The sequence below is a fragment of the Mandrillus leucophaeus genome, unplaced genomic scaffold (assembly GCF_000951045.1).
Source record: "Mandrillus leucophaeus isolate KB7577 unplaced genomic scaffold, Mleu.le_1.0 Scaffold383, whole genome shotgun sequence".
NCBI classification, from domain to species: domain Eukaryota; kingdom Metazoa; phylum Chordata; class Mammalia; order Primates; family Cercopithecidae; genus Mandrillus; species Mandrillus leucophaeus.
The window spans coordinates 2,691,286-2,716,763 of NW_012104065.1; the positions used below are offsets into that span (position 1 = coordinate 2,691,286).

Consider the following 25,478-nt stretch of genomic DNA (forward strand, 5'->3'; position numbering starts at 1 on the left):
AGAGCTGAGTGAGGGAGAAGAGATGCTAAAAAGATGTTTGCTTTTTGTTACCCGTTTTGTCAGAGTCTATAACCTTGACATAATCTTTCCTCCCATTCTTGTTCCCTTTTGAATGATGTAGAGAGTGTTTCACCTAAGTGGCTGGGGAATGATCCGTTGTTGGTGACATTATGAGTATTGTTGTACAAGGAGCTAGCACTTTAGCGACAGACAGACCAAGGTTCAAGTCCTGTCTGTGCCACCTACTATCTCTGTGACTCTTGATAAATCACTTAAGGTGTCAAGAGTTGCAATTTCTCATTTACAAAATGGACATGCTAAAGTATGCCTACCTCCCAGAGTGGTGGTGCTAATCAAATGTGATAATATGTGTGAGAGCAACTTGTAAACTGTAAAAGGTGACATAGATGTGAGTTGTTACTATTAGTGGTTCTTTTAATTTCCCTGCTCTCTACAAGCAGACCTGAATTCTAGCAGCACCTGTGTGCTGTCATCACTTGGCTGCTGATTTTATTTGAGGGCTTTACTTACAAGTCTGGGACCAATAATTGTACGCTGGCTTCTCTTATAGTGAGAGAATGGTAGATGGTAGATGCCTATCACCCGACTGGCTCAGAGTACCGGTGTGGAAGCTTTGTTTTCATAAAACAAGGGATCCTGACAGTTTTCAGAAGGGATTATTTTCTCTCCTTCAATTTGTAAATCGTGCAATATTATAATAGAAACCTTTTTGGAATTATGAGCTGTTATTTGGTGATACTGTTACTCAGATAGTTGATAAAACACTTTCAGAAACCAAGAGAATTAAAGGTTGGTTAGGGTGGAATGAATGCTATAAATCAAGATTGCCTGAAGGGGATATGTATGAGAGATAAGGGATTAAACTGAATAAAGAGGAAATAAGGAGAAATACCCACGGAGCTTGGGAACATTTACCTACTTTCAGGAGCAGATCTCTGCGTGTTATTTTGTGCTATTAAAGAAATGATGAAATCACTCTGATGAAAACCATTTTCACTTATACATTTATGTAATAAGAGTATGGTTTTCTTAATTTTGTATACAGGGTCAATGTAGTGACTTTTGGCTACAGTGGATTGAAGTGTTACAAGAGAAAAAGGAAGAGAAAAGAGATGTTACTGTCAGTTGTGAACAGAATCAGATGGGGTCAGACCTGTGCTCTGCGGGTCACAGAAAACATTTTCAAATACCTTGCATTTCAGGCCTTGATCACGGACAGAAATAGAGCACAGAAGGTGCTTCTTAGGGAAGTCTTCACTCTTCCAACCTTTTGCCACAAGTGAAAAATGCAGCAAATGAGTGGCTGGGTACAGACCCTTGGCACCAAGTGGCTGGAGTAAATGGAACACTGCAGGGACACAGAACTTCGCCCGCCACTGAGCATATTACTGGAGAAATACAGTACGAAACCCAGCAGGCTTCTGCAAACAACGCATCCCTTTAAGTTAATTGGTGTTATATAGAAGCTGAAATGCTCCGCTTATTTACAAAGCTACAGATTTATGTAAAGCAAAACCAATTACACTTAATGCCTAAACTATTCCAGGTGCTCAATGATAATGTTGCTAGGCAGTAGAGAAGAAACTGCTGTGTGAATGCATCCTGTTCCGAATGGAAGCCTGTGTAGTTACTGCAATTTAGCTAATCACGAGTGTCAACGCCAACGTGAGGATTCTAAGCTCTTTCGGTGTTTGCTTTGGGTCAACTTTATAATTCTGTAGATCTTTCAGCTCTAAGGACAAGTGAAAGCATAATGAGCGTCTTTTTCTATTATGATGTAGAAATTAAGGAGATGAAGGCAAATTTGTGGGGAGGGGGAGAACAAAATAAAGCAGGCCCCTTTTCTAACAGTAAGAGAGACTAGAGCTTCCCATTTGTACTGAGGTGAAGTGTTTAAAGACTTCTGGCTCTTTTGGGTGTTCATTAAACCCAAATTGCAAACTTGGCATTTAACCTTTTGCAGCAAGGAAAGCTTCTGAGGAATATCAGGGGTCTGCCTCACTGTTTTGCTAGGAAACAATTGCTAAACAGAAAGGATTTGAAAAAGTTGCAGGAAAAGAATTTATGCCTGTACCAGCAAGTCTTTTCAGTTGTCCTCAAACAAAAAATAGTTTGAGTAACAGAAACACCTGGTGCTTTACAGCTCTTTTGCAATTAAAAATGCATAGCGTACCTAATCAAGTTGAATAAGTCTTTTATTCTACAGACCTAAAATATTTTATGTATACACAAGCGAGGTGCATAATTGCAGAATAATTTGCGGTCACCTGATACACTCACTTGTCCTATCCAGCACGAATTGTCCTGGAAAGCAATGGCTTTTAAACTTTAGGGAACATGAGAATGATTTGGGTGTGCTTATTAAAACCACCAATTCCTGGACCCCAATCTGAAAAAAGATTTGGGTTAAGGCAGTCTGTGTAGGGGCCAGAAAGATTCACCTGTAGCAAATTGTCCTCAACCAGATTTTGACAAATACCGCTACTAAGAAACAGACATTAATTTTACTTGATTTCTTAAAAGATGAGTTTCCACATATTTTTGCTTATAAAAGAAGAAACTCTTAGAAGATAATTTTCTGAATGCATCTGAATTGGCAGTGGAGACCAAAAGATGTTATTCGTATAATTCCTTTAAGCATCTCTATTTGGTTTGGTCACTTACCCTCCTCTCAGCCCTCATTTTATCTTCCTGAGTTTCCTTCTTTCCTTTAATTCCAACTGTTCCATAACTTACATTTATTTTTCAACTTTTTTAGTATGTGGACATTCTCTTTGTTAAGGACATCTATTTTAGTAATACTGCTTTTAAATTCAGAGAAAATTTCCTTAATGAAGTCGTATCTTGATAGCATAATATTAAGAGCAAATATAGAAAATCATGTATATGTTTATTATTTACTCAGCTATATATAGTATATGGTCACAATGCTTGGCATGTAATAGGGGCTCAGTAAGTATATTGAAAGAGAGTATATTAAAATACTGCCATTTTGCTTCTAATGACTCATTAAAACTCCAAAAAAAGGTCATATGCTTTCAATGGCTGAACCATTGTAGAAAGTGGTAAGGTATTGGTATATAGAAAACTGCCATTTTTTTGGTCATAGAGTAATCACCTAGGCTTTGAAATTATGTTATTAATTTTAATGCTATAGCTTGTTAATGCAAAAGCATGACAGTTTACTAGAAAGGTCATAATTAGTTTTTGTAAATAAAGTATACAGATGATATTTATAAAATCACCTCCATATATATGGCTCTTACACTAAAACACATAAAATGCTCAACTGAAGAAGAAAACAATGAATACTGTTCTCATAAGACAGGTAGACTCAAATACAGTTTCATAGGGCTGTCTCCCAAAGATCAATACTTGAAGAAAATTCCTGTATACTGCCATAAAATTTCAGAGACTTTTCGTGGAGCAGAAGTGTTTCTTCAAGATTACTTCCACGGATGTTCTGGGCATTAAAATGATTTAGATTACAATATCTAAAAAAGAAAGAAAGAAAGCTTTTCTTAGGACCAGATGTAGATGAATTGATAAATCACTTGCTTCCCTCCTGTGCTTGTCTACCTTTTATGATGGGCTCATAGATACTGGCACAACAGTGACGATTATTTAAGAGCGCTGCTCACCAAAACAGTCTTTTTAAAAGTACAAAAGGAGTTTTGTGACTTAGTAAAGTGTCTCATAAGGACCTTTAGGTGGCGCTTTTTTTACAATTTGCTGTGCTGTCTTCAATGCTGACAGAGAGATGGTGAGAAGGCTGAAAGCCTATTGACTTGACAGATTTCCTGGCGGTCAGGCTGCGTAAGAGGTTTACTGGGGATTTGTAAATTCAGTGCTGAGATTATGTGTAAAGCACCATTGTCAAAGAAGAATCCATGAATGTATTTCTAGAATGTGCACTCTCCATCCCCGACCTCCAGAAAAACCTGCCTTTCCAGTGTCTTCTAAGTACCAGTCCCATGCAAGGGTGGGATAGAATCATCCCATTTCGCAGATTGAGAAATTGAAGTTTCCAAGAGGTTAAATAACTCACTTGAGGTTGATAGCAGTAGTAGTTGGCAGAGTTTGGATTTGGAGCCAGAACTTGATTATTCTGAATCCTGGTCCTCTATGGCATACTGCCTCTAAAGACAAATTACTTTCTTAAACACTTTTCGGCAAGTTCCAGGAAAATAGGAACTTCAAATTGCTTTATTCACTGCTTTATTCCCAGTGATTGATACACAGTAGATGTTCAATAAATATTTGTCAAATGAACAAATGAATATCGGCTATAAGTTTAATTTTATCACATACACATAAGTTTCAAATATAGATGGGGTCAGTCATCTATTTTTGATTTGTGAAAGTTTCAAAAGTTAATTTTACCTTCTTTTCCTTTTCAATACATTACTAAAAATAACTGTAGCTGTAAGAGAATGAATACTGCCTGAACAACTCTGGTCATTTGTCTCTGATTTATGTCACTTTCAATAATTCCTACAGCATAGACACAAAAGATTACTGGAATATTTGACAAAACAAGTACAATATCAACTTCTATGTTTCACAACACTGGAAGGACAGTGGTGTTAGTTATAAAAGCACTCTCTGCCCCCTCCCTCTCAAAACACCTGAAATTTCTTTTTATTTTGGCACCCAGTGTGGGATAGGATACATATTTATATAAAGCACTGTAGACATATTTACTTGCATTTACCTACTTCCTTCACCCCTAAACTTGAAAGCCTCGAGTATGACATGTCATCAGTGCAGTATTTCAAATTTGATTGTGGAGGGATTGTTTTCAGTTTCTTTGATTTGGTACATGTGACAGGTAAATCTGGCCTTATATTTATGGATAATTCCTAGCTTTATGCAGCTGGGGATTTGAGATAATGTCCCAGTAACCCTCACAAGATTGGTTTGGCTCTAGGACTTAACAACAAGATTGTATCAGACTAATATGATGAACTTGGCTGTGGAGGTGTCTAGGGTGCTGAAACAGACCTCATCCTACCTGTATTTTGGTGAGGAGGTTGTTTCATAATTAATCCACTGTCCTCAAGATCTTGAGGACAAGAATAAGTTGGGACTGCCTTGTTCTTGATAGATTTCCACTATTACCTGGCTCTGAACAGATACACCTTTGGGTTTGATTAAAAATGGTATTGTGTTTACATATGTGCTGAGATTAGATATGATTTGACTTATAAGTAATATGTTTCAATAATGCTGTTCCTGGGACATTGGTACTTTCCCCCATTTATTTGCATGCTTATTGTTCATTAGTGTTTGACAAAAACAGTCAGTATAGAAAAAATCAGAATCATGAACTCCTCACTGCAGGCACTCATCTTTCTCTCTTAGGTTTCATACTGTGTCTTGCTTAATTCTTCGGACTTGGACTGTCCAATCCCAATGGCCAACAGGTCCCCAAGGCAACATGTGCCTTGGCATTGATGTCATTGGTTCTAGCTGCTTAATCTCTGGAGGCAAATTTTCCAGACTCTCCTTACTTCTGAAATGTGATATTCATTCTTTTCCTGTGGGGTGCTGGTCAACAGGTAGTAGTGGGTAGAGTTACTTTAACTGAAGGAAATAGTTTCCTCCCAAACCGAGTTAGGCATTGTCAGAGAGCAAGAAGACGGCTCTTCTATGGCACTTGGAGGCAACATAGTATAGGATTATAGAAGCATGGGCTTCAGAGACAAATTTGGAGTTGATTCCTAGTTGTGTGAACTTGGTCAATTTATTTAACTAGCTTTGCACTTTAGTTTTTTAATTTATAATGTAGAATGATACGATCTATATGCCAAGAAGGTGGTGGGGAGTAAGGGCAGTTGTTTGTGTGTGTATAGCATGCCACCCAAGATACACAGGCTGCTCAACACATAGAAAATTAATTTCCTTCTTGCTTTGTTTCTTCCTCTCTCTCTATCTTTATTCTCTCCCTAAAAAAGTATGCAGGAGAAGAGAAAGTAGATAGGTGATGGAGAAGATTTGGTAAGAATCAGATTTATCTCTGAATGAACTTTACATTTGTACTTAGTCCCTTCTCATCTTTGGTTCCTCCAATCTCTGGTGTGTTGTATGCTTTTATTCTTACCTCCTCCTCTGCACTCCACACCACTATTTCTCGCTTCTTTACAGGAACTCACTAGTTCCACAATCAGAGAGAAAGAATCACACTTTAATATTTTAATTTGGGCCCTAGATGTTAGCTCCATGTAGACTACGAGTTTGCCTATTCAACTCTATTTCTCTATTGCCTGGAACAATGCTTAGCATGTTGGTTGGGTAGATATATTAATGAGTCAATCCCTGGGCTAATGGATTCTGGGTCCAGTGCTAGTTCTACCTGAACTCTGTCCATGACTGCGGTCATCTTGGCCACACCTCAAAAGTGTAGGAGAAGCATAAAAAGGAGGAAGAAGACAGCATATGGCTAGGTATGAGACCATTCTAATTATAATTGCTAACACTTTGGAGCATTTACTCATCCTCACAAAAGCCTTATGACACAGTTAGTATTTTTATCATTTCCATTTTTCAAATGAAGTAACTGAGGTTTAGCAAGGTTAAACAGCTTGCTGAAGTTTGTATAGCATATAAATTGTGAAACTGGACTCAACTGGGGTAACTAAATTACTTCATGAAAGACAAGGATCAAACCTTACTACAGGATACAAAGTAAAAATTGAGAGACGGTGCAGGTTTTTGAAAATTGCTGAGTGGGCACCACTTACATGTCTCGAGGCAGTGGATGGAGGGGAAAGAGGCCATGCCTCCAGTTTCCATTTCCATTGTGAAATCTGTTTTGCTATAATGCTAAGAACATTCCTGTTGGACCTTTCTGCAAAACTTTCTGGTTCTCTAATTTGATTTTCAATCTAAGAATAAGATCAGCATTCAGGAAAAGTATACACTGTGAAGGACCAGTTTGATATTTTATACACTTTGGAGTGTAAGAAATATAAAAATTCAGGGAGCCATTAAGGCTTTTAATTTTGTCATCAGTTCTGCCTTGCATGAGGTTTGATTCTTTCTTATACCAGACCATAAGCCTGATGAGAGCAGAACATTGGTGAAAATAAACCTTTATTGACTTACTGACTTTGTATCTTTCTAGTTTATGACACCACCTATCACATGGCTGATATTCAAAAAGAAATTTGTTAGGTTAATAAAATAATGACCTAGGCAAGGGTGAAGTGACAATGAATGAGATAATATATGACTAAATGACTAAAGAGATAAATGGATGGAAGGAAGTAAGGAAAATGAAAATCTGTTTAGTTTCTGCTTCATGACAGACATTGTTATTAGTCCTTTATTAATATTCGTCCCCCTGAAACCGACAAGAGGTTTTTATTTTACAGGTGTAAAAACAGAGGCCCAGAGAGGTTAGAGAATTTTCTCAAAAGTACACAGTTGTCCAAGAATATGTCAAGGGGGGGAGAGAGAGAGAGAGAGAGAGAGAGAGAGAGAGAGAGAGAGAGGCTGGCAATGGATGGGTGGATGGATGGTAGATGGTACCTATTAAGCCACTCTCAGGTGGTCTCAGGCAACAAGCTAAGGGATTTTGTACAGTTTTTTTATTGGCCTTGAAATGGTCACTGCTGATTTAAAGACCTGAATAGGATCCAAATCTCAAGCATCATTAGATTTCTAGCTATTTGTTTAATGATATTTGCTTTTAATGGTAATGATGCACTCGTTCTTACTATCAATATGCTTATTTCTAATTCTAAAGTGATTCTACATAGTGGAGAGAAAAATCTTGTGTTGGAACATATTTTAGAATTTGTAAAGCACTATTTTATTATGAGGATCGATGGAAAAAGTGAAGTCTAAATTGAAATTTCTTGCTCTGAATAATCTGTTGAATTTCTCTCATATGCTAATTTGTCCGGTCATGGTGTACAGAGTTCCCGCGGGCTCAGTGATGGTTCCCAGACCAATATTTCATGGACTCAGAAATTTTTCATCTTACCACACACTTACTTACCTTTGTGAAACACTCCAGAATCCCAGGACGTTCAACAATGTTAATGATGCCAGGAAGAAGAAGAAGCTTTCTAAATTGCCTTTGTTTAATGTGTTTGGAAACCAATTGCCTGTTTGGAACAAATGTAATTGTTATTCAACTGCAGAGTTGTAAGTTTCTGTGAATATTTTATCATTCCACAATTCATAGAGCTTTATTCGCTTCAGTAATATCCACAAAGCAAAAACGTTCATATGAAACTTGATTGTCAAAATTTATTTAATTATGTAATTAATAGTAAAATAAGCAAAGCACCCCAAATATTCTGAAGGTCACAAAACACTCTTAATTTGCATCACACAATATAGGTGTCAGAAGAACTGGTTCGTAAAGGTAATCCTGACTATTCCATTAACTTGCAGGAGCCATGTGTGTATCTTATTTCTCCTTATATTTCTAGTATTTAGAACAGTGCCTGGCATGTAGGGATTATTTGGCAAATATATAGTGAATGAATGAAAACTATTTTCTATGACCAGATAGTCTGTTTCATTTGCTAATTGTAAGGATAGTGAGATAATGTATGTAGGTGATAGATGTTAAATTATTTTCACAACTTTGATAAATCCAGGGCTACCTTATGATAATATCACAGACCTTATTGGTCAAATTACTTGCAATCTCTGGTTAACATGGAGATTTTCTTTTCACCTAATAAGTAAATTCTTCAATTTAATACCACCAAATAAAGGATCTCTACTTCCTTATGATGTCATACTGGGTATATATGAACCTATTCAAGATTCAAGGTAATTAATTTGCTTCTAAGTTTTGACTTTTGCTTTGGATCTGTGCTGTAACTCTATCTCTCTCTCTCTGTCTCCGTCTCTGCCTCTGTCTCTGTCTCTATCCACACACATACTTTTTATTTCTTCAGTAAATTTTGGGGTATTGTTTAATGTATACAATAAAATGCATTATATTATACATATTATATATGTGATACTTATTTTTAGGCAATACATTAAAAACAGCAAGGGAGAGCTGTTATTACCAAATGTATTTACATAGCATTACAGAATGCTTCAGAGGGAAAAATCTAACTTAACAGAGAGAATTTAACTGTCTCTCTGAATGGGCTGAATTTTTTTAATGTTACGCATTATGAGAACAGGAAACGATCATCTTTGAACACACAAATGCCAAGGTTTCGTCATTTTCTTGCGTTTTTGTAGGAACAACTCCTACAGCGGGAGGTGAAGAGGGTGTGGGACCAGAGCAATCAGTCTATGACCCAGTAGGACTGGGCTTCAGTACCATCTTTGGCACACGGGTTGTAGGGTTGCTTCCTGCAGTAGAAAGTGGTTCTTGGCCTCTCCCTTGACGATGCATACTTTTAAATGGGATTTAACTGAAATATTCTGATCACAGTCAGCAAGTGCATAAGTATGACAATTGTGATTAATTGTGCCACTTCGCATTTAAAGCTGTTTGTCTTCTGTCTTTTACCTACTCAGTGACTATTACTATGGATCAACAATGAAAATTAGCTGTGTCTATTATATTCTGGGACCTATGTCTGAAAGCTAGCCTAAATAAATTATAGGACAAATAAATAAAATGGTGAAGTGCAACTCACAAAATAGGTATTATTTTGTCAAAAGAACTGGGTTGTAAAGGTAATCCTGATTATGCTATTAATTTGCAGGAGCTGTGTGTGTCTTATTTATCCTTATATTTTTAGTATTTAGATCAGTGCCTGACAAATGGGGATTATTTGGCAAAATAATACCAAAATAGGCATTATGATAGGTATAAATAAGCATTACCATACCTATTTCATAAGTTTCACTTTACCATTTCATTTGGGTTCTATTATAATGAAAATTTATGGTTTTATTGCTACAGTGACATGATGCCTTTATCTGGTGTTTAGATGAGTAAATGAAGTTCGCTAAATGTTTCTCTATAAGTCTGCCTATTGGATATTGTGTAGCCTTTTTGATGTGTATATGTGTGCTTTTGTGTGTGTGCACGTGTGTGCATGTGTGTGTGTGCCCGTGTGTGGGTGCACACAGGAACTAAACATTTGATTGTACTTGAATGGGGAGAGTTGAGATGGAGGTCAAGATAAGGTGTAATAACATCCTACGTATTTTCAGGAAGAACTAAACCATCCTTCTAAGCCTATTCAAACAGTGCTGTTTTTCCCCCTCTTGAATTAATGTCCCAATCGTATTTCCGACCTTTTCATTTCACATCAGCACTTTGCATGTCATGTGATTATACCTTTTTATCACCGTGTTTCTCTGGCTAGTGTAAGAGGAGTTTGCACAGAGTATGTGAAGCCTCAAAGTTAACATGACATTAATTCTTCTTAGAGCATGAACTCTGGTCCATAATAAGTAATTGAAAAGACTTATCTTTATATTATAAGAGAGTCAGATGAGGAAGAAGAATATAAATTTTCTAAAATCTTTAAAGGTAAAACATAATATTTTAAAGAAATTTTGTCATTATGGCAAATGCCAGCCTTTGGGGAGATACCACTAGATCCCCCTGGTCACACCAGAGCATTCTCATCACTGGGGAAGCTGTGGAAAACAGAAATGAGAAGTACTGTGACGTGGTATTTGGGAGTTTGGGGTGACAGGAGAGAAAGACATTTGTACTAGAAAAGTTACAGAAAGATAACATAAATCTGTGGATATGGACAAAACATTTTGTGAGTGGGATTATCTTTAAAAAAAAAGAAAAGAAAAGAAAACCCCAAACCAAACATTCCCATATCACGTATTCAAACTTTCTAGAATGCTCCTGTATTCATTCTTAAATATCATTTTTAGCACGTGACTTTCTAACGCTCATCTTCATTCTAGTCCCATATTTTTGCCATATTTAGATATGATTTAACATTCTCTGTGTAGCTAATTTACATGGTAAAGAGAAGCATCGCCTGAATTGATAGCATGGGACAAACACTTGTATCAAGTCAGACAGAAAGATTCTTCAGGATACCTAAAATTTGCTTTATTTATATGGAGATTATCTGTGTATGTGAAGAGACAGACCTGGGTATAAAAATATATAGAAAGATCATGGGCTTTGGAGTCAGGTAGACTTTTAAAGTTAAATCTTGCCTTAACAGTATAGTCGTTCGGCAAATAACTGGACCACTTAAGCCTCAGTTTCTCTTCTATGAAATGATGATAACAGAATCTCCCTTACTGAGTTGTAATGAGAAGTTAAAGAGATAATGGTTGTCAAGGGCCGGACACAGAGGAGGCACTCCACAAACCTCAGATTATCACCTCCTCCTGCCCCCTTTCCAGGTAGCTCACACACCGTCATGTAGCCTGAGCTTCATCTTGGTCTGTCTCCTGTCAGATATTTCTTCATGTTCTGTGTGCCTTTTTTTTTTTCTATCATTATCCCAGGACTGGTTGTAAAATGTTCCATTTAACATTGTCAGTTGACTCAGCTCTTAGGTACTATAACTTTATTTGAGTAGCTTATAAACTTTTATTGTCGTAATTCACATTTGTGCCATTTTTCATCTGACATTTCCAGTAGCTGATTGAAATCAGGAGCATCCTTGCAAAGGAGACATAGTGAAGACTTGAGGTCTAGAATGAGACTAACTAAACTTCTCCAGATCACAGGATAGCTGAACAGGAGCATGAGAAACAGTGTGCCACATAGAGTCTGATGAGTCATTCACTCACTGCCATTCGTAATGCCCACAGTGCACCCTAGTTACTACTTTCATAATATAACCAGCTAGTTAGTAATAGTGTTCAACTGCTGAAATAGTAAAGGACTCAAAATATTTAGCATTGTTCAGAATTTCCCCAAATATCTCTTACTTAGCTACATGTATTTGTTCATTTGAAAGTCATTTTTTAGAATTTTTTTGTGTACCAGGAAATGTGCATTCCATGTTGCTTAAGAAAAGGGATTCATAAATTAGTAGGCTAATTATCCTGGAGCATTAGGCCTTGTAGACAGTAAGTAAAGTGTTTATATTTATCTGAAATTATCACAGTTATTTTAGAGACAAAGGATTGTAGAATCATCTAGACTCATTCTTTATTTTATATATTAAGGAGTGAAGGAACAGAGAGGTCAAGTGAAACATCACTTAGCAGAACCCTCATCTTCCTGCTGTTATATCAAATGTACGGCTGTAGTCCACCTCTTGGTGTTTAATGCAACTACTACTTTTATGCCTTTCTTTAACATCTTCTCAACAGTTTTAAAATGTCTGGATTTCAGTCTTTGAAATCACTTACCCCAAATTCTTTCTAAAATACCTAATGACAACATTTCTACTTCGGTCTTGAGACTGGCATTCAACCTACTGTGAGATTCTTAGAGCAATTTACACTACATTTTAAGCTTTTGAAAGTGGATTGAAAAACATATATGGTGATGCACACATGCTATAACACTCTAAACTACACAAATTTGCTAATATGAAAGAGAAATACAGTTTATTTCTCTTCTCCTTAATGCCGTACATTGATTGTAAGGCTCAAAATTTCATTTGCTGCCTTGATGCCTTTGAGACTCACAGGCCCCAAAGGTCTAACCACGTGTTTCCCTGTTTTCATTAGATAGGCTCCTCACCCAGCTGGAAGAGCTCCCCACCTGGCTAGTTCCTCTATTAGTCAGACCAGCTGCACTCCACCCAGCCCTCAATCTGAGAGGTTTCACTTCCCTGCTAGCGCTCAACATTATTCAAACCAACCAATCACATCCAGCCTACAGGAACCAGCCAATCACATCCAGCCTACAGGAACCTGCCTGTCACCACAACCCTTTGTTAATACAAAGCCTGCCCCCGCACAGACCCTGCTTGTTCACTGTATGCCTGAGTGCAACCTCAGGTGACCCTACACATATCCGGGTATTTTCCTTTCCCAGATTGTGAGTGTATGTGACTAATAAGCTACTGTAAGTCTCATGTGTAGACTCTGTCTCAAAAAAAAAGGATGCATGTTTTCCATGATCTCATACTATCTAGAGTAAGAGGCACCCCTAGGTCACCAATGTGGTGAATAGGAGATGATCAGAACATGCCCTCACCACAGAAATCAAGGTCAGTTCTAGAGAAAATAGTAATAGCTTTTGCTTTAATGCATAATTACTGTTTATTTTTCTTTTGGAAGGAGGAGAAAAGAGAAAGGAACCCTCCCATTCATCCTTCCGTACCACTACTCAGAACCAAGTACCTCTGCTTCTAAACTACATCAGGGAGTGTAACTCCCATAGAATCACAGGACAAGAAGTAAAGGGAACAGATATTTGAGGTAAAAGATATCCAAATTACCTTGATTTGACTATATCAATTTATCAAATGATCACATGTATGCTGAAAACAAGTACACCTAATATGTATCAATAAAAAATTTAAAAAATAATAAACAAATAAAAGAAGTAATGGGAACAAGACGCAGTCAGGTTGCACTGCATCCAAGAAGTATTGGCCTGACCAAAAATAAAACATTATAGGTGAGTGTGAGTTCTGGGGAGTGCCAGATAGCCATGTATGCTTGACACTGCAGTCTGTCACCACTCCAGCTAGTCAGAGTGTTAGAAAACCTAAAAATGGTGTAAAGTTCTCACTGTAGCCTAGCAGTCTTGGGTTTAGTGGGGCACTTTAAATGCAGACTTTAGCAAAAATATTCACATATACTCTGAGTTAGTAAACCCTACCTCTCAGCAAATCTGTTCTTTTGAGGATGAGTAAACATAAAAAGGGCCAATATGGGTAAGGAAAAGTGACTACTATACATATTTGTTGCTTACAGGAAACACCCTGAACACAGAATGACAAAGCTAATAATAATAATAATAATAATATAATGAACGAGAAACTCGTAAGACAAAGACAAAAAATACTGTAAAATACTAATCTCCGCAAAGTTGAATTCAAAGGAAAAAACATTTTAAAGGGACGTTGAGAATTTTTTTATATTGATAAAAAACACAATTCAAATTGAAGATATGCCAGTGGATTTCCCTTAAGTAATGAAATCATAACAAAATCTGTTGTCTTTTGGAAATAACGATGTATAAGTAATTCTTATCAATGACTATAACACATTCTTGTCAGTTTTTGATCAAATTGGCAAAGAAGGGATGTAAAGAATTAATGTGATTGACAAGTGTTTAATAAAGATCACAACATTGTTTAGTATGAAGAAAGAATATTTCACCCTCTTACAGAAGTTTCAATAACATTAGTAACAAACCAGACCTCCAAGAAATTGAAGATATGCCTCTTGAATAACTAACTGGTCAACAAAGAAATGAAAACCACAATATCAAGGTATTTAGAAAATGAAGAGAATAAGGAAGTTGCATTTACACATTTAGAGATACAGACATAAACTCTACCCAGAGGCACATTTAAAGGCACATAGGCTTTCATTTTTAAAGTCAGAATTAAAATAAATGAAATAAACATTCAAGACAAAGAAGTTAGGAAATGCATAAAACAAATCTAAGGAAAGTAGGAGTAAGGAAATAGAGATGAGAACACGAAATCAATATATTAAACTTTTTTAGATCTAATAGTTCTAAGAGATGATTCATTGGAGAAAATATAACAAAATAAATAAAACTGACAAATCCAATCAGAATATGTCACAACAGATACAGAGGAGATAACAATGTTTAGTTATGAGTATGCTACTTTAGAGTAAAAACTCTTATGGAAATGAGGTATTTAGATAAACATTAATTACCAAAGTTGAATCAAGAAGAAATGGAAATCTATTAAAGACCAATAATAGTAGGAAAAAGTTACAAAGAATGATTTTTTTAAAAAGAGACATTAAGATCCCTACCAAAATTCCAATGACACTTTTCACAGAAATAGAAAAAACAATCCTAAAATTTATATGGAACCACAAAACACCACAAATAGTCAAAGTAATTGTGAGCAAAAAACAAAGATGGAGGCATCACACTACCTGACTTCAAAATATACTACAAAGCTATAGGATCAAAACAGCATGGCATAAAAAGAGACACATAGACCAATGGACCAGAATAGAGTCCAGAAATAAATCTGTGCATTTACAGACAACTGATTTTGGACAAAGGTGTCAAGAACAAACTGATATGATTAGGCTTTGTGTCCCCACCCAAATCTCATCTTGAATTGTAATCCCCATAATCCCCATGTGTCAAGGGAGAGAGCAGGTGGAGGTAATTGAATCATGGGGGTGGTTTCCCCCATGCTGTTCTCATGAGAGTGAGTGAATTCTCAGGACATTTGATGGTTTTATAAGGGGCTCTTCCCCCTTCACTCAGTATTCTCTTTCCTACTGCCTTTGAAGAAGGTGCTTTGCTTCCCCTTCACCTTCCACCATGATTGTAAGCTTTCTGAGGCCTCCCCAGCCATGCTGAACTGTAAGTCAATTAAACCTCTTTCCTTTATAAATTACCCAGTCTTGGGCAGCTGTTTATAGCAGTATGAAAACAGACTAATACCCAAACAAAGGGAAAGTACAGTCTTTTCAATAAGTGGTGCTGGGAAAACTGTATATCTACATGCAGAAGAATGAAATTGGACACTTATAGCAGATATGAAAAATAAACTCAAAATAGATTAAGGGCCTCAGTGTAAGACATGAAACTGTAAAACTACTAGAACAGGGGAAAAGCTTCATGACATTGGTCTAGGTAATGATTTCTTGAATTTGACAACAGAAGCATCAACAATAAAAGGAAAAATAGACAAATGAGAATGTGTCAGACTAAAATGTTTCTGCACAGCAAAGGAAATAACAGAGTGAAAGAGATAACCCATAAATTGGGAAAAATATTTGCAAATTATATATCAGGTAAGGGCCTAATATCCAAAACATGTAAAGAATTCAAGCTGCTCAATAAGAAAAAAGCCCAAATAGCTAATTGAAAATGGGCAAATGACCTGAATAGACATTTCTTAGAAGAAGACATACAAATGGCCAACAAGTATATAAAAAACTGTTCAATATCACTGATCATCAGGGAAGTGCAAATTAAAACCACCATGAGATATCACCTCACACCAGTTAGAATTTTATAAAAAGGATGAAGATGAAAGATAAGTGTTGATGAGGATGTGGAGAAAACGAAACTTTAGTACACTATTGGTGAGCATGCAAATTAGTACAGCTATTATGGAAAGCAGTATGGTGGAATCTTGATAAACTAAAAATAGCATTACCACATGATCCAGCAGTGCTACTACTGGATATATATCCAAAGGAGTTGAAGTCAGTATATCGAAGAAATGTTTGTACTCAGTTTGTTACAGTACTGTTCACAATGGCTAAGATATGAACACAATTGAAGGGCCTATCAATGGATTAATACATTTTAAAAAGTGGTATATATACACAATGGAATATTCAGCCTTAAAAAAGAACAAATTCTGTCATTTGTGACAATATGGATGAATCTACAGTACAATATGCTAAGTGAAATAAGCAAGACACAGAAAGACAAATACCATATCATCTCACTTATATGTGGAATGTAGGAAAGTCAAACTTACAGAAGCAGAGAGTAGAATGGTGGTTACTAAAGGCTGAGGTGGGGAAGGGAAGTGGATGGGGGAAGGGGAAATGTTGGCCAACAGGTGCAAAGTTTGAGTTAGACAGGAGGAATTAGTTCTGGTGATCTATTATACAGCATGGTGACTATAGTCAATAATAATGTATTGTATATATCAAAATTGCTAAAAGAGTGGATTTTAAATGTTCTCACCACTAAGAAATGGTAATTATTTGAGGTGATGGATATGTTAATTAGACTGATTTGAGCATTCCACAATGTATGCAGGTATTGAAACATTACATTGTACCCATAGATACATACAATTACTATTTGTCAATTAAACATAACATGCAATTTAAGAACAAAAGAAAGATACTAGGCATTTTTTAATTTTCACAGAAAAAATAGATCTTTTCTCTGGATCTTTCCAGAACATAGTGAAAGAATCATAATTGCCAACAAGTATTGTTTATTGCACATATATAAAGATGATTTAATATTGAAAAATTTATTAATTAAATGCACCCTAATGATAGGTCCAGTTTCTTATGATTAAGAAATATCATAAGGTGATCTTAATAGTTACTTAAACATTCGATAAAATTTAAACTGATTTGTTTACCTCTTAGAAAACAAGAATAAAGTTTTTATATAATAAGGAATATTCTTTAAGGAATATCCTTTATAATCCTGCAAATATACTTAATAAAATAAAAGATGTCCTCATTAAGATCATGAGCAAGATATAATGTGACTGTCGTCTGGTATTACCATTGCCCTGTAAGTTCTGGGTCCTGAGAAAGATGCAAAGCGTAGGAGTAAATATTGGAAATAAGGATAAAAATTATATGTATTTGAAGATTAATTTTGCTGAAAAAGCAAAAGGATCAACTGAAATACTCTTATAAATTTACTAAGTTTATGAAATTGGATGCAGATGAAGACATACACATCAATAAACAGTAATAATCTTCCTGTATAACAGTGATCACCTCAGTGAGTTGTAATGAGGGAAAATGATTCAGTTCAAATAGCAAAAAGGAAAAATGTATAAAATGTCTATGATAATTTCAACAAGAAATGATCAGGATATATATGAAGAAAAAAACTTCCTGAACTCAACTTTGAAATATTAAATTTAAAAAGTATGTTATATACTTGGATGGACCACTACCTATTGCAAAACCTTTAGTTTTTCTAAAATTAACTTACAAGTTTTACTCATTTTATTAAAATAAAAATAGGATTGGGGGGCCGGGTGCAGTGGCTCACACCTGTAATCCCGGCACTTTGGGAAGCCGAAGTGGGCTGATCACTTGAGGTCAGGAGTTTGAGACTAGCCTGGCTGGCATGGTGAAACCCCGTCTCTATTAAAAAATACAAAAATTAGCCTGACATGGTGGCAGATGCCTGTAATCCCAGCTAGTTAGGCGGTTGAGGCACAAGAATTGCTTGAACCTGGGAGGCAGAGGTTGCAGCACTCCAACCTAGGCAACAGAGCGAGACACTGTCTCAAAAAAAAAAAAAAAAAAATTGGAGAAAAAAATAATAAAAATGTGAAATTCATCTAGAAGTATAAGCCATAGAGAATATGGTTTTCATAAAAAATAACCAAAAAGATAAGTATGAGTAATAACTGATATGCACTATATATCATAAAATTATTATAATAATTAAAAGGAGAGTGATACTAAGCTAAAATAAAGAGGCAGCTAAAGGGAACAGGCCAGAAAGCCCTGAAACAGTCCCAAGATCACCTAAAAATATGTTAAAATATGTAAAACTGATTAGTTTCATTTCACTTACTGTATCGTTGGGAAATATTTAAAGTTTAACCAACTATTCACAACGTATATTAAATACTGTTGTGAATGTTGGTTATTTGAAGCAAATAAGTATTTTCTTTAATGAAACCAAAATGAAATCCACATGAATAATAAAATTAATCCAAAATGTGAAACCATTAAAATTCTACAACCATATATGCAATGAAATTAATCATAATGAAAAAGGTGGACAGATTTGATTACATATAGCAGCAAAACTTGTATAAAATAAATTTATCTATGAAATAAAATGTTGAGTTAAAACTGGGAAAATACTAGCAATAAATATGACATAAATCATAATGTTCTTAAAGTATAATAAGCATATGTAAATGGACAAAAAAAGACCCAAAGAAAAATAGGCCAAGATTAAGCACATCATAAAAAAGATAAAAATGTTCTGTAAATATTAAGTATTTCAATTTTACACTCTAAAAAAATACAAATTAAAGTATTTAAAGTGGAATATAACTTTTTCCAATCAAATAGACAAAGATCAAAATATTATGCTAAGGACTGAAATTCATATCTTGAGGCAAGTGTTATCATTTCACAATGGCACATAATTGCAGTCTTTTAGAAGTCAGTTTTGCTTTAATTCTCAATAGTCTTTAAAATATTTAAAATATTTATCCTCATTGAAGGAATAATCCCATTTCCAGGATTCTAGTCTAAGGAGGGAATAAGTTATGTACTTAATGATTATAGAAAAGGATGCTTACCTTAGTAATATTTATAGCATGAAAAATTAGAAATAACCTAAATATACCATAAGAAAGGAAAGGTGCATATATACACACACACATATATATGTGCATATATATGTATATATGTATACATATATAAACACCTTTCCTCACTTCAGCAATATGTCAGTCCATCTCCCACCAAAATCAGAGCTTTACTGGATACTTCAAGTATATGTGGCATTAAGTGCTATAGCATATTGCTTTGGATTCAAGGCAGATTTCTGTTATCTCTCTTTGGAGAAAGATGCAATATTTCCCCTCTTTACAAACTACTGTTTTATTTTGAATGTAATGGAACTATGAAAATCTTAAAATGTGCCTTTTGGAATCTCTTCAAAAGATAGTTAGAGACAGTGAGCAATTATTTCCCTCAGACTTCATTAGATTTTTTAAAGTTATTTTGTAGTGCTGGTGTTCTAGCAAAAGTCCAAAATCGTGGAGACAAAACTGAAATGGATTTTATATCTGCTTTATTTGAGGCACGCCTTCTACTTCACTATGTGCTTTTTGCTTGGGAGCGAAAAAGGGTGCAATTAAAAAGATGTTGCAGTCTGTCTCCAGGGTGGATGTGCCTCTGTACCACAGGAAATAAAACTAGTGTAGTAAAAAGAGCTTTGGAATCAGGAATCCACCATTACTATGTGATTTGGACAACTTATGCAACTTTCTGAGCTCATTTTCCTCTTATATGTGATGGGGCTACAAATATCTACCTCCAAAGAAATGTTGTGAAGATTTAATGAAATAATATCTTCATGAAATGCATATAGCAAGGTCTGCATATAACTGACACTTAATAAATGTTAATTTCTTTCCTTCCTCCTTTCAGTAACCTGATTTAAATGCTTCATTTGAGATTCATAGCTCTCCTACCTGAGTTAATTTTTAAAACACATTAATTTTCATGATACCTGAAGGAAATAATACCTAACCACTGTATTCTAACTTTGACTTTTCTACCAGTTTTTCATATTTATCTAATAAGGACTCAAATTTTTATTACCCTCAATTTATAAACAAGGAAACAAAGGCAGAGCAGCTGAACCGTTTGCCTAAAGTCATGGAAAAGGGACAGAATAAATATTTGTTGAGTGACTGGATGAACTGAGATTGGGCCTCAGATCTGAACATGCTCAATACTTTGCTCTAGATAATAATGCCTGCATCACGACTTTAATTTGCATTTCCAGATCTTGGGAATTGTGGATAAAAATTAAGTCAGGCTGCTGTTTCCAGGAAGGAACACTGTGTCTTTCAAAATTGTAGGGAAATTGCTAGGCATTGTTCACCTGAACTGCAGAGAGAACAGGCATGGGTGATATTTGGCATAACCAGCTTTCTTATAAGGGTGAGTTCATTCTCTTGAAGAGCACTGGGAGGTAAAAACCCATCAAGATAGTGTGTTCTCATGATGATTTCAATGAATTATCATGGAAATGAGTTTTAGAAGAGAGGTAATGCTTTGTGATAATAGCCTGATAATGCCATTAGCTATGAACTGTAATTGTAATAGCATTAGTCAAATGAATATATCTGATATTAATTTGAGTGTCAAATATTTCTATAAGGTTCTTCTTATTAATTAAACATCAGACTTGGTATTATTAATTCAGCATCTAGCAGTGCTTGCACATAGTAGGAACCCAATATGTATTTGTGACTGAATTAATCAGTCTATAAGTGGGGTTATTTAAAATAGTAAAATATTGAATATAAATAATTTCATGGATATAACAACACTGACTTTTGCCCAGAACCTGCTTATTTATACAGTCGGTTCTTCATTTGCAACTCTACTAATAGTGTAGATATATTAATTTCATAATTTTAGAAGAAAGCCTTTCTTATCTTTTGCATATTTGGAGGAAAATAAACCTTTACCCCAAATTACTTTAAGAGTAGAGTTTGTGCCTTTCATCCTGTGTCTTGTGCTCTTTAGGCTATTTAAAAATCTATGAGACATCTTTATGCCTGCGTTGAGCTTCTGAATATCACTGGGCAAATTCATGCTTTAGGTAGTTTGGGATCACTCTTCATGATCACCAACACGATTGGGGCCTTCAACACCACCAACGATTTTTTTTTTTTGAGATGGAGTTTTGCTCTGGTTGCCCGGTCTCCAGGCTGGAGTGCAGTGGTGCAATCTTGGCTCACTGCAACCTCTGCCTCCAGGGTTCAAGTGATTCTTCTCTCTTATCCTCCCGAGTAGCAGGGATAACAGGTGCACGCCACCACTCCCAGCTAATCTTTGTATTTTTAGTAGAGACAGGTTTCACCATGTTGCCCAGGCTGATCTCGAACTCCTGACCTCAGGTGATCTGCCCACCTCGGCCTCCCAGACTGCTGGGATTACAGGCGTGAGCCACTGTGCCCGGCCACCACCAGCGATCTTAACATTTGTCTTCTAAATCATCTTTTCATACCTTCATAATAAGTTTGTAATCCTTGCTCTTCCAACTCCCCATTCTCATCCTATTCCCTTTGCTCTCACAGTTGGCTCACTGCATACCTCATAAAAAAATGGAGAGTTCCAAAGGAAGGCTCCAGGATCTTCCCAATATAAGAACTATGCATCTGTGTGCACCTGTGCCTATCTTCTCCTTTCTCTCTTCTGTTTCAGTGCAGGAAAGAAGTATCCACTTTCCAATAAGAAGTCACTCTCTCTGGGTTGTCATTGACCGAGTCCTCCATTCCTTTCCTTAAGTCTTTAGCTCCATCAATTCTCTCTTCTTTGTCTTGCATTTTTAACTTCTCCATTTACACCAGGTATTCTTATCAGAAAAATACACTCAAATGTCTCTCAGAAATAAAGTATTAGGTGTGGTGGCTTTTGCTATATTCCCATCTACTGGAGAGACTGAGGTGGGAGGATCATTTGAGGCAAGGAGTTCAAGACCAGCTTGGGCAACCTAGTGAGACCCACATCTCTAAAACAATGAAAAAAATATTAGCCACGCTGTGGTGTGTGCCTATGGTCCTACTCTGGAGACTGAGGCAGGAGATCCTTTGAGCCCAGGAATTTAAGGCTGCAGTGAGCTATGATCTTGCTACTGCACTCCAGCCTGGATGAGAGGGCAAGATCCCATCTCTAAACCCCCCCCCCCCAAATAAATAAAATAATAAAAAAATATCTTGAACCCACACCTTAGGTTTTAAATACAGGGTTCCCACTTAAATTTTCATTTCAGAATGAGGAATTATTTTTTAGTATAAGAAGGTGTATGTATTTTTTAGTATAAGGAGGTATGTCCTCAATATTGCATAGGATATTCTTAAAGACCAAAAAGTTATTTGTTAACCTGAAATTCAAATTTAACTATGTATCTCGTATTTTTATTCACTAAATCTGGCAACTCCACCCACATCCCCTTCTAGCCATCACTCTCTCTCTTAAATCTTCTTCAGTTTCATGTTCTTCAAAAGAGTTCTTTAAACATGAGGCTTTTTTTTTTTCATTTACTGGATATTAATTCAATCTAGTTTTCATTTCACCACTGAAATGGCTCTTATTAAAGGTATCATAGTGTTGCTAAATTTTATGAATACCTTCCATTCTTCATCGTACTTGATTTTATAGTAGCATTTGACACAATTTACCATTCTCTGCTTGAAATCTTCTTTCTTATGTTCAGTGAATATACATATATGCATATACATATTTACATACATATACACACCTATATGTGTGTATATATACATATATAATTCTCTTCTCCCAGCTTTCTGACTGCTATGTATTTTCTGTGGCAAACTAGTTCCTTTCCATTCAACCTCTAATATTGGGGCTTCTTTTTCTCCTCATTCTTAATACTCACACTAGGTAATTTCATTCACTACCATGATTTCAAACGTTGTTTTTGTGCCATAGAGTTTCATAGTTATATATCTAACAAAGACCTTTTTTTCTGGCCTCCAGATATTTCTATTTGGATGTCTCACAAGTGTGTCAAACAATGTGTTAAAAAGCAAATGGATGGCAACTTTTAAAGTCTGTTCTTCTTCCAGTTTTTTCCATTTAGTAAATGGAATCTTTGCCCACCCAGGAGCTCATGGGCAGAACCTGGGATGCTTTCCTGATACTACCTCCTCCCTCTTGCATCCTACTGTCTCCTGACTTTCTCAAAGCCATTGCTAAGACTGATTCTACGTCTAAAATATAGCTTATATCCATTCACTTCGCTTCATCTACCTACTTCCTCTCTAGTTCATTACTATTTCAGACTTATGTGGATTACTTCAATTGTACTTCCTTGTTTTTCCCAAATTATTCTTTCTTTCCTCAAAATCATACTGCATCCATAATGATCTTCCCCAAACACCAGGAGGTCATTGGTGTTTTGAATGTTATCATTCTTATAACATTCAAGTAAACATAAAATCCCTGTATTAAAAGGTCCCACGTGGTTTTGCCCCTACCTAACTCTCCAATGTGACTTCAGGCCATTTCCTCCTTTTTTGAATATTTTCAGCTTACTGGCCTTCTCTGGGTTCCTCTTATGCACCTATCATTTATTTATTTATGGGCCTTGATATATGTGCTCTGTACCAGAAATCCTTCATTCCTGTGCTTACCAAGCTAAATTGCACTCATCTTTCTAGTTTCAGCTTCAATACCATTTCCAGGTACTCCTAGTGTGCATGTTCATGTGTCTGTAACTCCACCTAGACTTACAAATTTGCCATGCGTAGGAGGCTCCATTAATTACATGGGTACATGAGGCCAAGAAGAATCTCAGAGCACTTTCTAATTTCATCGCCTCCCAGTCTCTACCTGGAATTGAAGTTGAACAGGACAACTGAACTCTGCAAATATGGAATCTATTCTTTTCTGGAGAATTAAGTGCCATACCAAAACATCATATCTATAATACATCTAGCCCACTTGGAAGATGTTGAGGTCCCACTCAAATTAAGATAACAACAAAATCATTCTTTTTTGTGCATCTGCATTTAGCTGGTGATTTTTATCTATTTCTTCTAGTCCTCATAAAAAGCTTGAAAGGTAAGTTACTAGTGAAGACTAGAAAGAGAAACAGACTCCATTCTAGAGAAGGAGAAACTGAGACTCGGTATGGTTAAGTGATGAGCTCAAGATCTAGGAGCTCATTGAGAGCTGAGTTGCATTTGAATTCAGGTTCATCTGACTCAGATGTCTGCCTTTTCTACCTCTCGTGAGCCAACAGCAATGACTGTTGCTTTCCACAGTCTAAAGCTGGCTCTTTCCTGATGCTGTTATAAACTCAAAGTCCTCTGTGCAGCATTGGGGGTTTCTGTGGAGTAAAAAGTTAAGGATATAGAATAAATTGTATCTGAAATACATAAAACCATTGTATGAGGGGGGCTTTGCTTCAAATTCTGACTGAGGACCAAGAGCAGGGTTTGCCTATGGGAGTTGTTGGGGCCCTGCTGACTTAGCTACAGGAACACTGGCACTAAACCAGTTGACAAGTAGAGTATGGGCCTGGCTAAGGGTGAATTATGGCAGTAGGCCACTTATTTTCCCCTCTGAATCTAAAAATCTATAAGCCCAAATCCCATATGAAGTTGGACCTGAGGCATAGATCTGAATTTGAAGAAGCGTATCTCTTAGATAATAGGCATGAGCCCAGGAAATGGAATTGGAATACTTTTCCAGATGCATATTTTCTTCTTTCAAGTTTGCTGCAACTGCAAATTCCTGTTTCAAGAGTGACTCAGTGATTCATGCTGACATAACTGCCAGTGGCCTCAATAATCATAGATATTTAAATGAGTCTTTCAGGTGATCTCATTTTTAATTTAAAATACTCTTGATGGAAATTAAACGGCTACATTATTTGCCCCTTTCCTGAATTTTGAGGAGAAAGAACTTGTAGGGACAAGAAGATATACTACTTGACCTCTTGATTCTGCCCAGTTATCCCTTTTTGTCTTAAATATTTTGCTTTGGATCTTTCAATCACCTGCATGTCCATAACTAAGATGTCATTTTTTACTGAATTCTGGTTTTTTTTTTTTTTTTTATGAAAAGGTAAGTTCAAATTCAGGAGTGTGAGGAAATTGATCTTGTTGCTAATGGGATAGAGTCGAAATAAGCAGTTTAACTGACTTCTTCATTCCCTTATATTAGCATTGCTACTTTTAGATAAACTATTCCTGAAATGATTAGTGTAGGAGGATGAGTTTAGTCTTGTATCTTCTCCTTTAAAGCACTCAGAGTTAGAGATCCCAGAAGGATCAGTTTTCTCACTTGTACTGAAAATGTCACTCTAACAGTTATCTGTCTGCACAGTCAAGTTTTGAGAAATCTTTTGAATTTACCGCATTCACACCATTCTCCATCATGGTGCTAAAAATGACTAA

General features: G+C 36.1%; 1 protein-coding gene across 1 annotated transcript in view; it reads right to left on the reverse strand.

The window, feature by feature from the left end:
* Positions 1–2,198: 2,198 nt before the first annotated feature.
* Positions 2,199–25,478, reverse strand: part of SLC15A5 (solute carrier family 15, member 5) — a 102,264-nt gene continuing 78,984 nt past the window's right edge. Inside the window, exons 8-9 of the mRNA XM_011990831.1 lie at positions 8,027–8,135; positions 2,199–3,515 (exon numbers count right to left, since the gene is read on the reverse strand). Coding sequence (XP_011846221.1) covers positions 3,368–3,515; positions 8,027–8,135 — 257 coding nt within the window. The 3' untranslated portion in view covers positions 2,199–3,367. The remainder of the gene's footprint in view (positions 3,516–8,026; positions 8,136–25,478) is intronic.